The sequence below is a fragment of the Pongo abelii genome, chromosome 11 (genome assembly GCF_028885655.2).
Source record: "Pongo abelii isolate AG06213 chromosome 11, NHGRI_mPonAbe1-v2.0_pri, whole genome shotgun sequence".
NCBI classification, from domain to species: Eukaryota; Metazoa; Chordata; class Mammalia; order Primates; family Hominidae; genus Pongo; species Pongo abelii.
This window is the reverse complement of record NC_071996.2, coordinates 105,996,315-106,016,372: the sequence shown is the minus strand read 5'-3', so window position 1 is coordinate 106,016,372 and position 20,058 is coordinate 105,996,315. Positions and strand designations below refer to the sequence as shown.

Below are 20,058 nucleotides of genomic sequence, written 5' to 3'. Positions count from 1 at the left end.
TTAAGAGATGGGGTCTCATTATGTTGCCCAGGCTGGTCTTGAACTCCTGGGCTCAAGTAATCCCCCTACCTCAGCCTTCCTAATAGCTGGGACTACAGTGGGTACCACCACACCCAGCTAACTTTGGTTTTTTAATGGTATTGAAAAGAGTTGTGTGACCATCACTGCAATCTATTTTCAAATCATACCAAAAGCAGCCCCTCGTTAGCAGTCGTTCATCATTTCTCCCCAACTTTCCCAGCCCTACTCAACCACCAGTCTGTCGCGGGAAGTCAGGGACCCCAAACAGAGGGACTGGCTGGAGCCGCAGCAGAGGAACATAAATTGTGAAGATTTCATGGACATTTATCAGTTCCCAAAATTAATACTTTTATAATTTCTTATGCCTGTCTTTACTGCAATCTCTGAGCATAAACTGTGAAGATTTCATGGACATTTATCAGTTCCCAAATAATACTCTTATAATTTCTTATGCCTGTCTTTACTTTAATCTCTTAATCCTGTTATCTTCATAAGCTGAGAATGTACATCATCTCAGGAACACTATTGTACAAATTGATTGTAGAACATGTGTGTTTGAACAATATGAAATCTGATTGTAAAACATGGGTGTCTGAACAATATGAAATCAGTGCACCTTGAAAACGAACAGAATAACAGCGATTTTAGGGAACAAGGGAAGACAACCAAAGGTCTGACTGCCTGCAGGGTCGGGCAGAATAGAGCCATATTTTTCTTCTCGCAGAGAGCTTATAAACGGACGTGCAAGTAGGAGCGATATAGCTGAATTCTTTTCCCAGCACGGAATATTAATAATTAATACCCTGGGAAAGGAATACATTCCTGGGGGGAGGTCTATAAATGGCCGCTCTGGGAGTGTCTGTCTTATGCAGTTGAGATAAGGACTGAAATATGCCCTGGTCTCCTGTAGTACCCTCAGGCTTATTAGGGTGAGGAAAAGATCCCGCCCTGGTAAATCTGAGATCAGACCAGTTCTCCGCTCTTGAACTCTGTTTTCTGTTGTTTAAGATGTTTATCAAGGCAATATGTGCACAGCTGAACATAAACCCTCATCAGTAATTCTAATTTTGCCCTTTGCCTTGTGATCTTTGCTTTGCCCTTTGCCTTGTGATCTTTATTGCCCTTTAAAGCATGTGATCTTTGTGACCTACTCTCTGTTCGTACACCCACTCCCCTTTTAAAGTCCTTAATAAAAACCTGCTGGTTTTGCGGCTCAGGCGGACATTACAGACCTACCAATATGTGATGTCACCCCCGGTGGCCCAGCTGTAAAATTCCTCTCTTTCTACTCTTTCTCTTTCTCAGACCAGCTGACCCTTAGGGAAAACAGAAAGAGCCTAAGTTGAAATATTGGAGGCGGTTCCCCTGATACCAGTCTATTCTCTATCTCTATGGGTTTGCCTATTTTGGGTATTTCCTAAGAATGGAATCGTATGTTATGTGCCCTTTTGTGTCTTTTTTTTTTTTTTTACTAGAATGTTTTCTTTCTTTCATTCATTCATTCATTCATTTATTGAGATGGAGTCTCGCTCTGCCACCCAGGCTGCAGTGCAGTGGCGCGATCTCAGCTCACCACACAACCTCTGCCATTGATTGATTGATTGATTGATTGATTGATTGAGATGGAGTCTCTCTCTGTCGCCCAGGCTGCAGTGCAGTGGCGCGATCTCAGCTCACCACAACCTCTGCCGCCCAGGTTCAGGTGATTCTCCTGCCGCAGCCTCCTGAGTAGCTGGGACTACAGGCACGTGCCACCATGCCCAGCTAATTTTTTTGTATTTTTAGTAGAGATGGGGTTTCACTATGTTGGCCAGGGTGGCTTCAAACTCCTCACCTCAAGTGATCCACCCAACTTGGCCTCCCAAAGTGCTGGTATTTCGGGTATAAGCCACTGTGACTGGCCGGCATAATGTTTTCAAGGTTCAGGCATGTTGTCGCACGTACTGGTACTACATTCTTTTTTATGATCAAATAAAATTCCACCGTATGGATATACCACATTTTATTTACCCTTTTATCAGCTGATAGACGTTGGGTTTTTTCCACATTTTCGCTATTATGAATAATGCTGCCACTAACATACATGTACAAGTTTTTATGTGGACATATATTTTCAACTCTCTTGGGTATATACCTAGGAGAGGAAGTGCTGGGCCATCTGGCAATTCCATGTTTAGTCTTTTAAGGAACTGCCACACTATTCTCCAAAGCAACTGTTTACATTCCTACCATTAATATATCAAAGTTCCAGCCAGGCGCAGTGGCTCACGCCTGTAATCCCAGCACTTTGGGAAGCTGAGGAAGGTGGACCACCTGAGGCCAGGAGTTCAAGAGCAGCCTGGCCAACAAGGTGAAACCCCATCTCTACTATAAATACAAAAAAAAAATAGGCTGGGTGCGGTGGCTCACGCCTGTAGTCCCAGTACTTTGGGAGGCTGAGGCAGGCAGATCACCTGAGGTCAGGAGTTTGCAGCCAACCCAGCCAACATGGTAAAACCCCGTCTCTACTGAAAACATAAAATCAGCTGGGCGTGGTAGCACACGCCTGTAATCCCAGCTACTCAGGAGAATGAGGCAGGAGAATCCCTTGAACCTGGTAGGCGGAGATTGCAATGAGCCAAGATCATGCCATTGCACTCTAGCCTGGGCAAAAAGAGTGAGACTCTGTCTCAAACAAACAAACAAAAAAAAGTAGGCTGCGTGCAGTGGCTCACGCCTGTAATCCCAACACTTTGGAAGACCGAGGGGGGAAGATCACGAGGTCAGGAGTACGAGACCAGCCTGGCCAACACAGTAAAACCCCATCTTTACTAAAAATTCAAAAAATTAGCCAGGCGTGGTGGTAGGTGCTTGTAATCCCAGCTACTCAGGAGGCTGAGGCAGGAGAATCGCTTGAACCCGGGAGGTAGAGGTTACAGTGATCCAAGATCATGCCACTGCACTCCAGTCCAGGTGACAGTGGGAGACTCCATCCCAAAATAAAAAAATAAAATAAAAATAAATACAAGTTTATATATACATATTTTTTAATTGAGGAGCTTCTCTCTCTCTCTCTCTCTCTCTCTATATATATATACATGTATACATATACGTATATACACATATATATACACACATACGTGTGTGTATATGTGTGTGTGTATATATATATAGGTTCCAATTTCTCTACATCCTCCTCTAACAGTTATTATCTGTCTTTTAAATTACAGCATTCTAATGCATATGAACTGGTATTTCACTGGAGTTTTGAATTGCATTTCCCTATTGACAAATTATATTGAGCATCTTTTTCATGTGCTTATTGGCTATTTGTACATCTTCCTTGGAAAACTCTCTGTTCAGATCCTGTGCCTATTTTTAAATGTTTTTGTTAAATTATTGAGTTGCAAGAGTTCTTTACGTAGTTTAGACACAAATGCCTTATCAGATATATGATTTGTGGGTTACTGAGTTGCAAGAGTTTTTTATGTAGTTTAGACACAAATGCCTTATCAGATATATGATTTGTGGGTTATCCTATTCTGTGGGTTATCTTTTCACATTCTTGATGATGCCCTTAGAATCACAAGTTTTTAATTTTGATGAAGTACAATTTATCTACTTCTCCTTTTCTTGCTTTTGCTTTTAGTGTCATTTCTAAGAAGCCATTGCCTAATGCAATGTCACAAACGTTATGACTATATTTTCTTCTAAGAGCTATTAGGTTTAGCTCTTACATTTAGGTCCTTGAAGATTTTGAGTTACTTTTATATATGGTGTTGAGGTAGATAGATAAACTTATAAAATCCTATTTCATTTTTTATTTTTTCATTGTTTGTTTGTTTATTTAGAGAACTCTATCGCCCCCGGCTGGAGTGCAGTGGTGTGATCTCAGCTCACTGCAACCTCCGCCTCCCAAGGTACAAGCTATTCTCGTGCCTCAGCCTCCTGAGTAGCATGGATTATAGGCGCGCAGCACCACGCCTGGCTTATTTTTGTGTTTTTAGTAGAGTGGGGGTTTTGCCATGTTGCCCAGGCTGGTCTTGAACTCCTGGGCTAAAGCAATCCACCCACCTCGGCCTCCCAAAATGCTGGAATTACAGGCGTGAGCCACCACGGCCGGCCTTAAATCATATTTTAAAAGTTAAAATTGACATCATCCTTAACTTTCATCTCTATTTTTCTCAAATCTTGTCAACCATCAGCTAGCACAGAGTTTAAAAACCTCAGACTCTGAGGTTAGAATGCCTAGGTTAGAATTCTGGCTGTCTCGTGTGACCTTCAACAATATACCTGACCTCTCTGGGCCTTGATGTTCTTGTCTGTAAAATGGAGAGACTAACAAACCTCACCTTAAAGATGAGGATTGAATGCCAATAATGTATCCAAATGCTTACCATAGTAAACCCTTTTAAAAGAATTCAACTATTAATTCTTACCCTCTAAATATCACTCAAGTTCATCCTCAGCAGTTTAAAAGTTTCTACCCTACTAGAGGCCATCATTTCTTACTTGGATCACTAAATCCTATTCTTAAATTATTTCCCTACTTCTAATCTTGTCTCTTCCCAATTCATTCTATATCTGACCCCATAATGACCATTATAAAATAGTCACATATCCATATCCTGCATTTAAAAAAATAGCCTAGGTTGAAGTCTAAATGTCTTAATAAGTGAACATGGAGACTTTCAGGTTTGGCTGCTATTTAGCTCTCTCTCCTGCCTAATCTCTTACCACTACTCCTACCTGGGGACATGACTTTTTCCACCTCATACTTATCTTTCAGGGATCAGCTAGACACCATTTTCTCTGAGACGTCTTTCTAGATGACTCCATCCTATTCCAAATAAATACATCTTCTGTTGCATTCTGAATTCTCCCTATCAACACATTCATTATACAGTGTTATAATTAACTGTTTACTCGTATCTCTTTAATATGAGAACTGGTGAGGACAGACAATATTTATCACTACATCCCCTAATGAGTACTACAGTCACAGGCCAAAATGATTAATAAATATTGTACGGGCTGATGAATGGCCTCAAAAGTACACATGTATCGTGTGGCACTTTTCACCACTAGATAGAGAACCCACCAAAACAATAACTTAATAGAAATTATTTTCATGTTTATAGCCTAAGAGTTTCTTTTTAATTTTTTTTTTTTTTTTTTGAGATGGAGTCTCACTCTGTCACCCAGGCTGGAGTGCAGTGGCACGATCTCTGCTCACTGCAACCTCCGCCTCCTGGGTTCAAGCCATTCTTCTGCCTCAGCCTCCCAAGTAGCTGGGGTTACAGGCACCCGTCAGCCTGGCTAATTTTTGTATTTTTAGTAGAGATGTGGTTTTGCCATGTTGGCCAGGCTAGTCTCGAACTCCTGACCTCAGGTGATCCACCCACCTCAGCCTTCCAAAGTGCTGGGATTATAGGTGTGAGCCACCACGCCCGGCCAGCATGAGTTTCAATTAAACATGAGTACTACTGTCATTACTATCATGATGCACATGTGCCTGCCTTGTGGTTGGCTGATAACACTAAATAAAATGAGAAACAGTTAAGACGCTTGATGTGTCAAGTGTACAAAACTCAAACTAGATGAATTATTTTTCAAGTTTCTCTATTTTCTTGTCCTTACCGTCTCTGCAAGGAAATGTTTTTAAATTAAATATAAATTTCAAGTAAATTCCAATAATCTTTATTAAGTAAATTCAACTTGCAAGAAGAAAAAAATGAAAATTTGAATAACCACTTTAAAATTGTTGGTTTTAACACAAGTTTAAAAAATAATCACTTCAGAAACTTCTGAAGTCCTAAAACTAGCCACTTAATTCAATAAAATTCCATCCTAATCCCTATTCTACTTGGAGTAAAAATATGGACTGGGAGTAAAAAGTGGCCTTATTTTTTAGAAACACATACCATTTATTTATGAATGAATGAGAGGAAGGGGAAGGTTGGCAAATTCATCTGTAAAATCATCTGGGTCTTCAGCCTCTTGAGAGTGAGACTGGGTTTTTAATTAACATTCTAAATTCAAAAGTTATTAGTCTTTACAAATTTTTCATTTCTTATTTTGTCAATTTAAAATTTCTATTTCTCCAGAAATAAATCTAGTTTGTACAGGTTTTTAATATACACTAATACTAATGTATAACCATATTTTTAATTAAAATATCTTAAATACAGAAAAAAGTTACTGGAAATTATAATCAAACTATAAATTTGGCTGGACATAGTGGCTCATGCCTGTAATTCCAACACTTTGAGAGGCTAAGGTGGGAGAATCACTCAAAGCCAGGAGTTAGAGACCAGTCTGGGCAACATAGACCCCATCTCTACAAAAATAAAAATAAAAAAATAAAAATATTAGCCAGGCATGGTGGTGTACATATGTAGTCTCATCTACTCAGCAGGCTGAGGTGGAAGGATCACATAAACCCAGGAAGTCGACGCTGTAGTGAGCTGTGATCACCCTGCTGCACTCCAGCCTGGGTGATAGAGCAAGACCCAGTCTCAAAACAAACAAACAAAAAACCTCTATAAATCTGTGAAATCAAATCTGACCCAAGTATTAATATTTTGGGGCAAAATCAGTTTGAAAAATTCTATACCTTTACCCATACTTTCCATTGCAAACAATCTATATATTTAACAAACATCAGACACTACCAAACTATAAAAGGGGTTGGCCTGCCTTCTCTGTAAAGGGCCAAACAGTAAGTATTTTAGGCTTTGTGAACCAGACAGTCGCTGTTTAAACTACTCAATTTCAGAAGATCGGTTCCAGGACAGGACCCCCCCTCCAAATACCAAAATCCACAGATCCTCTAGTCCCTTATATAAAACGGCATGGTAAGTGCATATGATTTAGGAACATCCTCCTGTATATTTTAAATAATCTCTAGATTACTTATAATACCTAATACAATGTAAATACTATGTAAATAGTTGTTATACTGTATTTTTATTTGTATTTTTAATTATATTTTAAAATATATTTATATTTATACATATTCTATCATATTTTTCCAAAAGTATGTTTGATCCATGGTTGGTTGAATCCATAAATGCAAAGCCTGAAGATATAGAGAGTCAAATGTATATTTTTAAGGCACGAAAAGGAGCAATAGACAATACATAAAAAATAAGAGTGGCTGTTTTCTAATAAAACCTTATTTACAGAAACACATGGTGGGACATTCTTGGCTCCCAGGCCACAGTTTGCCAACTCCAGTATTATAAAACAATCTAAGAGTCACAGAACTAAGCCTTCTAGTTTCCCTCTACCTTCTAGGCCCTGCTGCCTTACTGTTAACATGGAAAATTCAATCTAGCCTTCCTCATTCCCAAAGCTTCAATTCTGGAACTTGAAAGATCCTGAAGGACCTGAAATGAACTTGCTTTCTCCTTGCCAAGAGATCTCATCCAATTTCAATTCAGTAAAGAAAAGTGCTCTTCGAATGGATGAGCCATCAAGAGCAGTTCATGGGTTCTACTAAAAAATCAAAGCAGATAAAGTTTTGTCTCTATCAAAAGACTTCTATGAGACAGTATTTTTTTTTACATTTTTTAAAATTATACTTTAAATTCTAGGGTACATGTGCACAACATGCAGGTTTGTTACATATGTACACATGTGCCGTGTTGGTTTGCTGTACCCATTAACTTGTCATTTACATTAGGTATTTCTTCTAATGCTATCCCTCTCCCATCGCCCCAGCCCACAACAGGCCCTGGTGTGTGATGTTCCCCGCCCGAGACAGGTATTATTATTCCCATCTTCACATGAGGAAACTGAGACTTAGAAAGAATAAGTTATTCAGCCAGGGTCTGTTCCATACCCAATACTTAATTCTCTGTATCATTCTGCCTCCAAAATATTGAACTGATAAAGCCACAAACATGGTAAACCAAAATAGATAAGCAGCTATGTCTCCTAGAAGTCATATCTTAAGTCACTAAAGGAAAATATCATTTTGTCAACTTAATATTCTGTTCTTATAAAGACTGTGATTCAGTATTTAAATCACTGTTTCAAATATGTTTTTGAGCATTTTTGTCCTAAACAATTACCAATGAAATAACAAATCACCAGAAAAATAACAAATTCCTTTTCTGGATTTTGTGGTATTGGTACTCTTACCTGACACTGGTTAATAGCGGCATGGTTGCCATGAAATGGAGACTGTCTTTCTTTATCTCGATGATGCCGACTGCTGTGTTTACTTCTCTGCAACTGCTGGCGTAATTTTGCAATCTGAGAAAGCAAAAATAGCAAGTACACCAGAGTGTTTTCCGCACAAAGTAAAAACACATCCTTGCTTAACAAGAACCCGTAAAACTTACCCTTAATAAGTCCTTTCAATTTTTGAACCATATCACAAAGTCTCATTTTTTTGTTCATAATTTTATACATATATACACATGCATGTATGTGTATATGTTCCAACACTGTTCTCAGCCTTCAAGCTTCCCAAGTACTACACAAAGTTTTCAGCACTTAGAATAAATTACATTACATTACATTTTCACAAAGAATTAAAAAATAACCATCATTCTCATTGCCTTTACCATAAGTTAACTTTTATTTCAATTTAGATTTCTTTATTGAACACCTAGCTTTCAACAGCTCCAAAAATTACACAATATTTAAAAATCAACTCAAGTCATGAAATATATTCACAGATATCATCTTTAAATAATGAATGCAATTCCAATGAATATCTTATTTATTCTTTGACCGAGTTTTTGCATTTCTACATTATGTGTGAAATGAAAATGTCACTAATTAGCAGCACAGAAAATGGTAATCATAGCATGGAGCCATAATCATCATGGTTATAGTGAGTACTGCATTTCAGAAACACCACCATATATAGAAAAATAATAAATGTGGCCGGGTGCGGTGGCTCACACCTGTAATCCCAGCACTTTGGGAGCCTGAGGCAGGCAGATCACCTGAGGTCAGGAGTTAGAGACCAGTCAGGACAACATGATGAAATCCCGTCTCTACTGAAAATACAAAAATTAGCTGGCCATGGTGGCATACACCTGCAGTCCCAGGTACTTGGGAGGCTGAGGCACGAGAATTGCTTGAGCCTGGGAGGCAGAGCCTGCAGTAAGCCAAGACCGCACCACTGTACTCCAGCCTGGGCAACAGAGCGAGACTCCGTCGCACAAAAAAAAAAAAAAAAAAAAAAGAATAAATGTGAATTTGTTGTATTGTTATGATTTTTAAATCTAATGTTAATAGATAGATATTAACTCTCCTAAAAAAGGACAAAAATACATAATCAGGTAAGTGATATGTAAATATCCCTACTGAAATCTTTATTAAATCAACACAATAATTGTTTTTCTGTTATTTCACAAGCCAAAAAGAAAAAACAAATCAATGGAAAACGACAAATCCTTGCTGCCCATAATATCAAGGAAATAGCCAACAAAAGGATCATATTTCCACACCCACTATCTTAGAACCATTTTTCTGACCTCCTTAAGTTGATCTGTACTGCCCCAAGATGCTGAGCGCTTGTGAGACCCTTTCTTCTTTTCAGAGTATTCTTCAGCCCATGCACTCTCTGTCTGTAATGAAAAAAGAGGGGAGGTGTATTTTAACAAAAATCATTTCACAACAATGTCTACCATATTTTTCTATTATAAAACATATTTCCATTACAGAAAAATTAGACATTAAAAATAATTAACACAAATTACTCAAAATTCTCCTAGCACCAGTTACTTAACTGGTATTAATTACAATTAATATTTTGGCATACTTCATTTTTATTGCTAATAAAAAATTAGTATTTTTACATAATTATACTACAAATAAAGCATTTATGCAACAAAGTTAACTATATATAGTAACTAGAGTTACTATAGTTAACTAACATATAATAGCTAATAATGTTAGTTATTATTAGCATGCACCAGGCATACTAATAATAGCTAACATTCTTGTGCTCTTATGTGCTAGGCACTGTGGTTTCATATGCTTTATCTGACTTAACACGTGTAAGTTGCCTAAGGTGTTACAGCTAGGAAGCAGCAAAGCCAAGAAATAAGACTCCAGAGCTCATAATATTAACTTCTATATTATGTCTAGTCTTGCCATAAGTATCTTCAGAGAACAGCTTCAAAAATGTTAAACCTGGCTGGGCGCAGTGGCTCACGCCTGCAATCCCAGCACTTTGGGAGGCCAAGACGGGGAGGTCACGAGGTCAGGAGTTCGAAAACAGCTGACCAACGTGGTGAAACCTCGTCTCTACTAAAAATACAAAAATTAGCCAGGCGTGGTGGTGCGTGCTTGTAATCCCAGCTACTCAGGAGGCTGAGGCAGGAGAATCGCTTGAACCCGGGAGGTGGAGATTGCAGTGAGCCGAGATCGTGCCACCACACTCCAGCCTGGATGACAGACGGAGACTCCATCTCAAGAAAAAAAAAAAAAGCTAAACCTTAGGTAGTTATACCAAACCCAGAATTTAAAGAGTGTATTGGGAAAGAAAATACAAATGAGTTCCTAGCACATGAAACTATGCTCAACCTCACTGATAAGAAGGGAAATGAAAGTTAAAGCTTCAACAAGATTGAGCAATTTGCTAATATAAACTCTCCTATATTGTTAGTGGCAGCGTACGGCCTTTATGGGGGGATATTCAGCACTTGCTGTCAAAGTTATAAATGCACAAACTGACACAGCAACCCCTTATTTAACAATTTATCCTGCACAGATACCAAATGCACATCTTTATGTACAAAATGACTTGCCTATTATTCCCTGTAGCACTGTTCTTACAAGTAAGACTGAAACAATGTAAGTTAGATTTATTTAGGCTTGGCTAAATAAATTATGGTACACCTTTATAACAGAGTACTGTGCAGCTATAAAAATGAATAAGGAAATTCACAATATACAGACATGAAATAATCTCCATGATATACTGTTAAGTGAAAAACCTCAAGGCTCAGTACCGTGTGTATAGCAACTGCCTTTATATGGGACTACTAAAAAGAATGCATGTGTATGTAAATTATATCTGGAAGAAAATACATGGTAACAAAGAAAACTGATACCCGTGGCTGTCTCTGGGGAAAAAGACCCTTAGTGTACACCCTTCTTTCTGTGCCTTTTGAATTTTGTACTACATGAAATAATAAAAAATACCAAAAAATACTGTGCAGTTTGAATACCTTTTGCACTATTAACATACCAATTACTAATTATAAAATGCTCTAGTTTCAAATGGGGAAGGAAAAGTTTTCAAAAATGAAGAAACTGTGATTCTAATTAGTCATGTCCCAGGTCTGGATCTTCTCCTTATAGCTAAAAGGACTCCATTCTGACAAGGATCCTTAAATACACTGAATCAAAAGGAAGGGCTACAATTTGGTCAACTTCCCACCACTCTATGCCCTATTTCACCCTAAACTCCAGTTTCACTTTGAGGTTACCAACTGATGTCACACATCCCAGAGGTGACCCCTACTGTACTTATAATTTCTCATATTAGGGTCCACAGGCTCTTTAAGTCCATTGTTAAAATACCTGTCACAAAGATCAACATGTAAATAGGACCATATAGCATAAAGTATCAAAATCAAAATAATAAACTTAACACTATAAAATTTAAAATCTTAACAAATGAATTCTTTTTTTTTGTTTACCTTTTAAGTTCAAGGGTACATGTACTGGTTATACAGGTAAACATGTAAACTCGTGTCATGGGGGTTTGTTGTACAGATTATTTCGTCACCCAGGTACTAAGCCTAGTACTCATTAGCTATTTTCCCTGATCCTCTCCCTCCTCCCACCCTCCACCCTCTAGAAGGCCCCAGAATCTGCTCTGCCCCTCTATGTGTCCATGTGTTCTCATCATTTAGCTCCCATTTATAAGTGAGAACATGCAGTACTTGGTTTTCTGTTCCTGTGTTAGTTTGCTAAGGATAATGGCCTCTAGCTTCATCCCATTTATAAGTGAGAACATGCAGTATTTGGTTTGCTGTTCCTGTGTTAGTTTGCTAAGGATAATGGCCTCTAGCTCCATCCATGTTTCTGCAAAGGACATGATCTTGTTTATTTTTATGGCTGCATAGTAGTCCATGGTGTATATGCACCACATTTTCCTTATCCAGGCTATTGTTGATGGGCATTTAGGTTGATTCCATGTCTTTGCTATTGTGAATAAGCAGCATAGTATGCGTGGTTCAGAATCACATATGTTGGTGCTAAACAAACATGTTTAAGTTTCAGATCAGTTAAATAACATTTTTTGGGCCAGGCATGGTGGCTCATGTCTGTAATCCCAGCACTTTGGGAGGCTGAGGCGGGTGGATCTCGAAGTCAGGAGTTTGAGACCAGGCCAACATAGTGAAACCCCGTCTCTACAAAAACTACAAAAAATTAGCCGGGCGTGGTGGCAGGCACCTGTAATCCCAGCTGCTTGGGAGGCTGAGGCAGGAGAATCACTTGAACTCGGGAGGTGGAGGTTGCAGTGAGCTGAGATCTCGCCACTGCACTCTAGCCCAGGCGACAGTGAGAGGCTCCATCTCCAAAAAAAAAAAAAAAAAAAAAAAAATTGTATCTTAGACAAGAAGCTTCTCTTATATGAATTTTTAAATTCCTAATTTATAAGAATAATGTCAGGCCAGGCACAGTGGCTCATGCTTATGCATGGCTAATCCCAGTGCTTTGAGATGCCAAGGCTACAGGATCACTTGAGCCCAGGAATTCAAGACCAGCCTGGGGAACACAGGGAGATCTCATCTCTAAAAAAATGTAAAAATTTAGCTGGGCATCATGACTCACGACTGTAGTCTAGCTACTTGAAAGGCTGAGGTGGGAGGATTGCTTAAGCCTGGGAGGTTGTGGCTGCAGTGAGCTGTGCTTGCTCCACTGCACTCCAGCCTGGATGTCAGAGCGAGACCCTGTCTCAAAAAAAAAGGAATAATGTCATCTACATACTAAAATTATAAAGTAATTAAAGGAGTTAGTATATGTAAAGGGTTTAATTTTTAGGCATGGTGCCAAGAACCAAACATTCACTCAGTAAATGTTTATTATTATTTTCATTCCATTAGGCCAAGTAGTCGTAACTTATTTTGTTATCTCTACGGTCATAAAGATACATGAAAGAATGCAAATAATTTTTGATGAAAAAAATGACCATAATAATTTCAAGTAAAACAGAGGATAGAAATAGAATAAGTTTTATGAAAATAGTTTTTTGCAAATTCTAATCAAATGTAAATGATAACCCAACTCTTTCATACATTTTATATTACTATTTATATGAAAACTTCAGGCTAAAATCATGACGAAGAGATGCTTTATAAATACAATTCCAAATTCAAAAATTGTTTAAATTTTTATCCTTGCATTTCAAATGTTAGTTCAGTATTTAATTCAGATCTTATAGAGGTTCTCAAATATAGTTGGAAAAAAAAGTTGGTTTATACCTCTCCTCATGGAAGAGGGGAGGAATCCTTAGAGATAAGAGAGAATCCCTCTATTTAGGAAAACTCCTTAATATATTAAGTGAAATACAAGGTTGCAGAAAAATGCATAGAATATGACATTTTGTGTGTAACCAAAAAAAATCAGTTTTTCTTGTTCATTTGTGTTTGTGTGTGTGGTGGTGTGCTTGGGCACATGCAACCTCTAAGAAAATAACTGATGTAGGCAAGGATCATCAATGGAAGTGAAAACTACTAGGTAAAAGCTACTAAAGAACAGGATATTTGTGTGGTGCCAAAGCTCGCAAATTACTTGCTAATTACAAAACCAAAAAGTTTATTTTCTTTCCGAAGTGAATAATTCATTTCAAAACTTAACGTAATTAAGGAAAAAAGTGCGAGAATGACCTGTTCTAAATTACGAAAGACTTAAGAGAAGCCAAGTGCAATGTATGAATGTCGAACTGGGTCCTTTTGGGTCCAAGTGTAATGTATAAATGTTGAATTGGGTCATTAAAAAAAAAAAGACATATTGGAGAAATTTTAACATAAACTGATTATTACGTGATATTATGGAATTGTTAATTTTTTTAGGTGACCTAATGCTGTTGTAGCTATATAGAAAATATTCTTAGGAGATACATATCGAAATATTTAGGGATAAAAATGTCATGATATCTCCAACATACTTTCAAAAACTGCAGCAAACACACACACACACAAGATAGGTAAAGCAAATATGACTAATGTTTAAAACTCTTGAATCACAGCTGTAGTATTCCGATTTTTTTTTTGTACATTTAACATTTCCATAATAAAAAGGAGAAAAATCTTAGGTCATTTCCACTGATATTTTATGAACTCCATTTAGGACAATTCCATAAAGAAATACCTCCATTAGAAAGTATTAGACCAACAAATCAATACAGAAGAATGACAGAGCTACAAAGTCATCACTTTGGAACTATTATAGTAATAACTGACTTAAGTAATAATCATCAACAAATGCGAAAACCAATGAATGTTTCTTGGAGAACAGAATATTTACAATCTCAAATATTTCTCCACAAATTACTTATTAGTTACAAAGGGTTCTGATGGATCAAACTTAACATCACTGACTTCATGTACCTCTTGATCCACAGGCACAGAAAGGAACATACATCACATACAGTATTCCTAACAAAAATGTAATAAATTGAATCTTATCATAAAGGAATACATAAACCCAAGTTGACAACATTCAAAAAAATACTGGTCTACACTGTTAAAAAACATTAATGTCATGAAAGACTCAAAAATTCAGGCTGAGGAACTTCTCTAGATTAAAGGATATTGAAGAGAAATGACATGTAAATGCCTTGTGTGCTCCCTGACTGGATCTTAGCTTACAGGAGAAATTGCTACAGAGAACAAAATCTGAACTGAAAAATTTGGAATATAAACCATATATTAAATAACAGTATTATATCAATCTTAAATCTCCTGAATTTGATACTTTTATTGGTATTTTTAAAAGTCCTTGTTCATATACATGCTGAAATAGTTAAGAAGAGTTAGAATGTCTGCAACTTACTAATGATTAGCAAATAATAACATAATTGTACATACAGACACAAAAATAAAGCAAAATGTGGCAAATGTTACTTAGTAAATATAGGTGAAAGGTTTACTGGTACTTAATATCCTTGCAACTTTTCTGTAAACTTAAGATTTTTCTCAAAATAAAAAGTTTTAAAAAATCAGGATTAATTCAAAGAAAAGCAAAGGTATATAAAAGATTCCCATTCCCATAGATTTATTAAGAACAAATTAAAGATGATGAGAGTAACAGTATTAATTACTAAGACAAATAAAAATAAGCATAAAGAACAACAGACAGCTTTGCTAACTTCAGTGATAAGATGTCCAGGGCAGGAAAAAATACCTAACAAAGATATCAGTTTTACTTATATTCCTAATGCAAAAGACAATTGCTTTCTTTGTTCAACTAAGAAGCTGTGCTTTCATTGTAGGACACTTAGGTATTAATAAAAAGTAAAATTGAGTTTTAATTAAATGTTTTCATTTTGTTCAGTCTTGTCTTATGTACTAGAAGGTTTATATTAAAGTATCTAATAATGTGTCAGACACTGGATTAACGATTGGAAGTCAAGAGGAAATACAGCTCTTATTCTCGAAGAGCTTCTTCTAGGAGAGAAGGAATAAATAGCTAATTATGATATATGTGATGATAGAAGTCCCCTAAGAAAGGCATCTAATCCAGAATTGGAAGGACAGGGGAGGTCAGCAGGCACAGTTTTATGGAATGAGGAGACACTACCAGAGTATGAGTCATCCAGTCAAATGGTGGGAAAAGCATTCCAAACAAACTAGATCGCTGGGAAGCATCAGTGAGTGGAGCACATAGGGCCAGGTTCATTATTGAGACCTGGAGTACATCTTCAAAATTATTTTTAATGAGGTTAAAAAATGCATTAGTTACTCCTTGACAAATATAGATGCAAAGATCCTCAATAAAATACTAGCAAACCCAACCAACAACAAAATTTTTATAAAATCATATACCACAACGAAGTGGAATTTATCCCTAGGATGCATAGACAATTCAATAAACAAAAAAATCAATGGATATAATACACCACATTAACAAAATAAAGAACAGCATTATATAATCATTTCAATAGATGCAGAAAAAACTCACAAAATTCACACTCTTTCATGATAAAAACAAACCAGGAATAACAGAAAAGAATCTCAACATAATAAAATAAAATTCATAAAGGAGAAGCCCACAGCTAACACCATATTCAATGAAGAAAAACTGAAAGCTTTTTCTCTAGATCAGGAACAAGGCAAGGATGCCCCACTCTTGCCACTTCTATTCAACACAGTACTAGAAGTCTTAACCAGGACAATTAGGCTAAATAAATAGCCTCCAAATTGGAAAAACAAGAATTAAAATTATACCATTTGGACACAACATTATGTTATTATAGAAAACTCTAAAACTCTACAAAACAAACTGTTATAACTAATAAACAAGTTGCAAGACACAAAATCAACAACAAAAAAATCAGATGTGTTTCCAAAGATTAACAAATATCTTAAAAGGAAATTAGGAAAAAAGGTTCTGGAATCTAGAGAACACAATGGCAGAATAGAAGGCTGCACTGATTGTTCCCCCAAGAAGGACACCAATTTAACAGCTATCTATACAGAAAAAGCACCTTCATAAGAACCAAAAATCAGGTGAGCACACACAGTACCTGGTTTTAACTTCACGTCACTAAAAGAGGCACTGGAAGAGGGTAGGAAAGACAAGTTTGAACAGCCAATGCCACCATTCCCCCTCCCCCCTCCACCTCTTTGCCACTGCAGCGAGCTGTGTGGTGTGCACTTGGGAGAGGGAGAACACAGCAGTTGTGAGACACTGCACTGAACTCAGTGCTGCCATCACTGCAGAAAGCAAAACTGGCTGAACTCAGCTGACACCCACCCATGGAGGGAGTACTAAAACTAGCCTTAGCCAGAGGCGGTTTGCCCAACCCCATGGCCAGAACTTGAATTCCAGCAAGCCACATCACTGCGGACTAAAGTGCTCTAGGGCCCCAAATAAATTTGAAAGGCAGGGTAGGACACAGAGACTGCAACTCCTAAGCAAGTCCTAATGTAACTGGACTCAGAGCCAGTGGACCTGGGGGACACGTGACCTACTGACATACGAATGGGGCGGCCAAGGGAGTGCTGGTGCCATCCAATCCCAGGCTACACAGTTCACAGCTCCAAAAGAGATAGATTCTTTGTCTTGCATCTTGGATACCAGCTCAGCCAAAACAGGATAGGATACCAGTCAGAGACATGAGGCCCCCTTTCTAGGCCTTAGCTCCTGGAGGACATTTCTAGACACACCCTAGGCCAGAAGGGAACTTGCTGCCTTGAAGGAAAGAAACCGGTACCAGCAGGACCCATCACCTGCTGACTAAAGAGCCTGTGGGCCCTGAGAAACCAGCAGTCATGGCCAGGCAGTGTGGACCTTGGATAAGACTCTGAGACTTGCTAGCTTCAGGCGAAACTCAGCATGTTCCCAGCTATGGTAGCTATGGGAATACTCCTGCTTGAGAAAAGCAAAGGGAAAAAAAAGTAAAAATAAAGGGAACTTTGTCTTGCACCTTAGGTACCAGCTTGGCCATAGTGGCAGAGAGCACCAAGTGGGCTGTTGGGGTTCTCGATTCCAGGCCTTGGCTCTAGATGGCATTTCTGGACCTGCCCTGGGCCAGAGGGGAAACCACTGCCCTGAAGAGTGAGTTCCACGCCAAGCAGCATTAACCACAAGTTGACTGAAGAGCTTTTGGGCCTTAAGGGAACACTGGCAGTGGCCTGGCAGTACTACCTGTGGTAGTGGTGGCTACAAGGTGAGGCTCCTCTGCCTATGGAAAGGGGAGGAAAGAGTGGGAAGGACTGCATCTTGTGGTCTGAGTGCCAGCTCACCAGGCAGACTTCTAAGGTTTTTGACTCTAGTCCCTGGCTCCCTACAACACCTCTGGACCTGCCCAGGGCCTGGGGAAACTTACCACCAGGAAGGAAAGGACACAAACCTAGCTGATTTTGCCACCTACTAACTGCAGAGCCCCAGGGCTTTGAGCAACCATAAGCACTAGCCAGATAATGGTTACAGCAGGCCTTGGGTGAAAAGCTGTGCTGGCTTCAGGTCTGACCCAGTACAATCACATTGGTAGTAGTCACAGGGGTGCTTGTGTCATACCTCCCCCAGCTCCAGGGGGCTCAGAACACAGAAGGACACTCTGTTTGGGAGAAAGAAACAGAAGACAACAAGGGTCTCTGACTTGTAATCCAGATAATTCTTCTGGATCTTAACCAACATTGTCAAGGTAGTATATCACAACTCTGCAAGAATATCACAACATTACTGAGCTTGGGGTGCACCCTAATAAAGACACAGCTTAGATTACAACACCTATGATTTGTTTTTTTGAGACAGGATCTCACTGTCACCCAGGCTGGAGTACAGTGGCACCATCTCAGCTCACTGCAGCCTCAACTTCCTAGGCTTGAGTGATCCTCCCACCTCAGCCTCCAGGTAGCTGAGACTATAGGCATATGCCACCACACCTGGCTTGTTTTGTTTTGTTTTGTTTTGTTTTGTTTTGTTTTGTTTTTGTAGAGATGGGGTTTCACCATGTTACCCAGGCTGGTCGCAAACTACTGAGCTGAAGCAATCTGCCCTTCTCAACCTTCCAAAGTGCTGGAGAGTTAAAGGTGTCAGCCACTGCACCCAGCCAACACCCAGTCTTTGCAAATATCTGAAAAGCTTTCCCAAGAAGGACAGATACAAACAAGCCTGGACTACAAAGACCTACAATAAACACCTAACTCTTCAATGCCCAGACACAGATTAACATCCATAAGCATTATGACCACTCACGAAAGCATGACCTCACCAAATGAACCAGAAACCAATGCTAGAGAAACAGATATGTGACCTTTAAGATAGAAAATTCAAAATAGCTGTTTTGAGGAAGCTCAAAGAAATTCCAGATAACACAGAGAAGGAATTCAGAATTCTATCAGACAAATTTAACAAAGAGATTGAAATAATTAAAAAGCAGAAATTCTGGAGTTGAAAAATGCAACTGACATACTTAATGCATTAGAGTCTTTTAGTAGTAGAACTGCTCAAGCAGAGGTAAGAATTAGTGAGCTTGAAGACAGTTTATTTGAAAACACAGACTCAGAAGAGACAAAAGAAAAAAAAGAAAAAGAAAATAAAGCATGCCTACCAGATCTAGAAAATAGCTTCAGAAAGGCAAACTGAATAGTTATTGGCCTTACAAGGGAGGTAAAGAAAGAGATAGGGGTAGAAAGTTTATTCAAATGGGGCCTTGTAGTAACCTCAAATCAAAAAACATACAACAGATACACTAAAAATAAAAAGCAAGAAAATAAATCATACCACCAGAGAAAATCACCTTCACTAAAAGGAAGACAGGAAGGAAGGAAAGAAGGAAGACCACAAAACAACCAGAAAACAAATAACAAAATGGCAGGAGTAAGTCTTCACTCATCAATAATAACATTGAATGAAAATGGACTAAACTCTCCAAACAAAACACACAGTGACTACATGAATAAAAACAACAGACCCAATGATCTGTTGCCTACAAGAAACACATTTCATCTATGAAGAAACATATAGACTGAAAAAAAAGGGATGGAAAAAGATGTTGTATGCAAATGGAAACCAAAAAAAAGCAGGAGTAGCTATATTTAGACAACATAGATTTCAAGACAAGAACTGTAAGAAGAGACAAAGAAGGTCACTACATAATGATAAAGGTGTTGATTCAACAAGAGGATATAACAACTGTAAATATATATGCACCCAACACTGGAGCACACAAATATATAAAGCAAATATTATTAGATCTAAATAGAGATAGACCCCAATACAATAACAGCTGGAGACTTCACCACCCCACTTTCAGTATTGAACAGTTCATCTATACATAAAATCAACAACAGAAAAATCAGACTCAATCTATACTATAAACCAAATGGACCTAACAGATATTTGCAG

At 38.2% G+C, this 20,058-nt stretch overlaps 1 protein-coding gene across 1 annotated transcript in view; it reads right to left on the bottom strand.

Moving 5' to 3' along the window:
* Nucleotides 1-20,058, bottom strand: part of FAM117B (family with sequence similarity 117 member B) — a 137,860-nt gene that overhangs the window by 39,012 nt on the left and 78,790 nt on the right. Inside the window, exons 3-4 of the mRNA XM_024243831.3 lie at nt 9,498-9,590; nt 8,149-8,262 (exon numbers count right to left, since the gene is read on the bottom strand). Coding sequence (XP_024099599.1) covers nt 8,149-8,262; nt 9,498-9,590 — 207 coding nt within the window. The remainder of the gene's footprint in view (nt 1-8,148; nt 8,263-9,497; nt 9,591-20,058) is intronic.